The sequence below is a fragment of the Mastomys coucha genome, unplaced genomic scaffold (genome assembly GCF_008632895.1).
Source record: "Mastomys coucha isolate ucsf_1 unplaced genomic scaffold, UCSF_Mcou_1 pScaffold7, whole genome shotgun sequence".
NCBI classification, from domain to species: Eukaryota; Metazoa; Chordata; class Mammalia; order Rodentia; family Muridae; genus Mastomys; species Mastomys coucha.
The window spans coordinates 32,398,659-32,401,999 of record NW_022196913.1 but is presented as its reverse complement, the minus strand read 5'-3'; the positions used below and the strand labels follow the sequence as shown (position 1 = coordinate 32,401,999).

Genomic DNA, 3,341 nt, shown 5'->3' with positions numbered 1-3,341 from the left:
AGCTTAGTGTAAAATGATGAATTCCTTTGGGAGAAGCAGAAGTGAAGAAATACTTACAGGAGCATGGCGGAGTCAAAGACAGCTGCATCCCTTAACTTTTCAGCAGTGTGGATACCAACTGAGGAGAGCTACTTTTCTAGAATCCTTCCTTCAGGTAGCCTCGCACCACCTCTGTAGTCCTCCAGACCACTGTCAAAGGTGTATAGAGATGGCGGCAGGAGGAAATGATACTTAAAGTCCCAGGTGAGGGTCCTTGATTCATCCAGAGAGTTGACCGTCTCTTCACCATTACGGTTGTCCTAGACACATATATATGGTTGTCCTTATTTCTACACATGGCCTTCAGTTAGATCATAAATCAGCACTCACAGATGTCACTTCAGAGGAATGCAGCAATTTCCCAATGCTTCATCCTTTCCCTCAGGCTCTTACACTCAGCTGTCAACTCTTCAGCAAAGATTCCTGATCAATGAAATGTGTGATAAACTCTCTTCCCATTCCTTTATGAGCTTTGGAACACTGTGTCACAGCAAGAATAATAAAATGATAGTATTATTTTAATTGATATGACTCTCTTCCAGTAACTACCAAACTACTAGGTGTTCTGTAGAACACCTAGACTAACAACAGCTGTCATGTGTGGTATAAATATATTTTGGGTTTCCATGGCTGTGAAGAGACACCATCACCAAGGTGAATCTTACAAAGGACAAGATTTATTTGGAGATGGCTTATACTTTCAGAGGCTGAGTCTATTATCATCATGGCAGGAAGTATGGCAGCCTGTAGGCAGACATAGTCGGGTGGTGCAAAGAGTTCTATATGTAGATATGAAGGTAACAAGGAAGAGGTTGACTCTTCTGCAGGTGACCAGCAGGACGATTTCAAAACCCATCCACACTAATACATTTCCTCCAACAAGGCCATACCTACTCCAACAGTCACACCTCCTAATAGTGCTATTCCATGGGTCAAGCATATTCAAACCACTACAGCATATCACATTTATTCATCAAAGTAACAGTGTAAGCCTCCCTATTGGGAAAAGTTAGGACCCTCCCAGCCACAGATTTTCTCACAACTTGTAAAAAAAAATACAAAATGTGGGCTCCCATTTCAAACAAGTCTTTAATGAAATCAGAAAGTAGTTAGTTGGTTGTTCCCACGAATGTTGTGCCACTAATGGAGTAAAAGTTATATTTTGCCTGGATCTGTGATTTTGTTAACAACCATCTTAGTAGGTCATTTCTTGACCCTTCACTCTAATATCCAGTATATTTTACCCTTAACAAATCAGAAAGCACACTACCGGTCCCTAGCTCAGGTCAGACTTATTTACCCATACACTAAAACCAAAGCCTACTATGTCTTCATCCGTAGGCTCTCCACTTTTGATTTTGACATATATAAGAGCAGCACATATGCTTTGTGGAGGGCCTTTGAGGCCTTCTTGGTTAAGCACAGTCAGGTAGTAAGTACCTTGTCATTGTCACATGTCAGTAACATTATGGCTTTGTGCTTTTTCATGTATATTCTTTAATGACAATTTTCAATGCATTGGGCATTGCATCTGAATATTTTTTGCTACCTGGTCTACACAAGTGAAGGTCATTGAGTAATGTACCATTCAGGGATATCCTAGAAACAACAAGGGTTACGAAACCATACAAGATCCCCTTGCTTTTAGAATCATTTCCTTTAAGTGTCTTCAACAGGCTGTATGTGAGTCACTACTTATTTAGCTCCTGAAAATACACTATTATTCTCCATAATCCATTTGGCTTCCTCATCTTTAGGCATCTCAAAGGGCCAAGCAGCTGGCGAGATGCAGACATCCTGTTCTGGACAAGGTCAAATGGATGATGGTGCTTTTGGCCTTTGCTACATGCCCTCAATTCACTGACTTCACATATCTGATCTACTCCAGGATAGCTTTGCAATGGCTTCCTGGTGATGCATCCTGCAGCTGGATTTCCCTACCGGTTTTGATTGTGATTGTATACTAAGTTCAACTTCCAATTGACCCCCTCAGAGAAATTCCAACTTTGGTATACATCATGTATAACAGCAGGCTCACTCACCCCAGCGAAGTTATTTGCTGTGGAGGTATGAACACTATAATTTCTATCATATAAATTATTTTATGACCAATATCATTTCTTTCTCCTTTCTTTCTTTCTCTCTTTCTTTCTTTCTTTCTTTCTTTCTTTCTTTCTTTCTTCCTTTCTTTCTCTCTTTCTTACTTAGCTCTTAAACTAAGAGCTGCCTCATTTTTCTAGTTAATTTTGAGGTTGCCATGAGTTAGTTTTATTTTTTCATTAATTTACTTATTCACTTTACATCATGATTGACCCCTTCCCTCCTCTCCTCCCAGTCCCACCTACATACCCCTTTCTTCCACCCCACCTACTTCTAGAACACAATTCTACCACTGAGTGGTATGTGCATCCAATAGGTCTATTCTTTGTGTTTTTTTTTTTTTTTGCAAATAATTTTTGGAGAAAAACAATTGAGTGTCTTTCTTGTGTAAGTCAAGTAAAAATAAATACATTAATAAGACACAAAAATAATTTCCATTAAATGTTTCTCATCCATGTATTATGTTACATACTATAGGTAATTTTAAGTTAGAATGGATTATCCTCCTTTTATGTGGGAGAAAATCATGTTTAAATACTTTAATTTCCAGACAAGTTGATTATTTGTAGAAGTGGTAGTTAAGACATAGTCTTGTCCCTGATATAGCTATCTCCTGAGAGGCTCTGACAGTACCCAACTAATACAGAAGTAGAGGCTCACAGCCATCCATTGAACTGAGTACAGGGTCCCCAATGAAGGAGCTAGAGAAAGGACCCAAGGAGCTAAAGGGTTTGCAGTTCCTTAGGAGGAACAACAAAATGAACTAACTAGTACCCTTAGACCTCCTAGGGACTAAACCATCAACCAAAGAGTACACATGATGGGACTAATGGCTCCAGCTGCATATGTAGCAGAGGATGTAGCAGAGTTGGTCAATGGGAGGAGAGGCCCTTGGCCCTGTGAAGGTTCTATGCCCCAGTGTGGTGGAATGCAAGGGCCAGGATATGGGAGAAGGAGGTTTGTTGAGCAGGGATAGGGGAGAGGGAACAGGGTTTTTTTGTTTGTTTGTTTTTATTTTTGTTTTATTTATATTTTATTGGTTTTTTTCCCAGAGGGGAAACTGGGAAAGGAGATATCATACGACATGTAAATAAAGAAAATATCTAATATAAAAAGATATGAAAATATTATATTTATAATATTCTTAGTAATGTATATGTAATTCTATGATGACATCATCTGATTGATTTAACAAGCATATT

General features: G+C 39.0%; 1 protein-coding gene across 7 annotated transcripts in view; it reads right to left on the bottom strand.

The window, feature by feature from the left end:
- Positions 1 to 3,341, bottom strand: part of LOC116081753 (prolactin-5A1-like) — a 79,759-nt gene that overhangs the window by 38,142 nt on the left and 38,276 nt on the right. For 6 of the 7 annotated variants that reach the window (XR_004114996.1, XR_004114994.1, XR_004114995.1 and 3 more), the window contains exon 2: positions 58 to 519. Coding sequence is in view for 3 of the 7 variants with exons in the window: in XM_031358414.1 (XP_031214274.1) it covers positions 58 to 88 (31 nt within the window). In the remaining 4 variants the exon portion in view is untranslated. The remainder of the gene's footprint in view (positions 1 to 57; positions 520 to 3,341) is intronic. The other variant, XM_031358415.1, reaches the window with a different exon arrangement.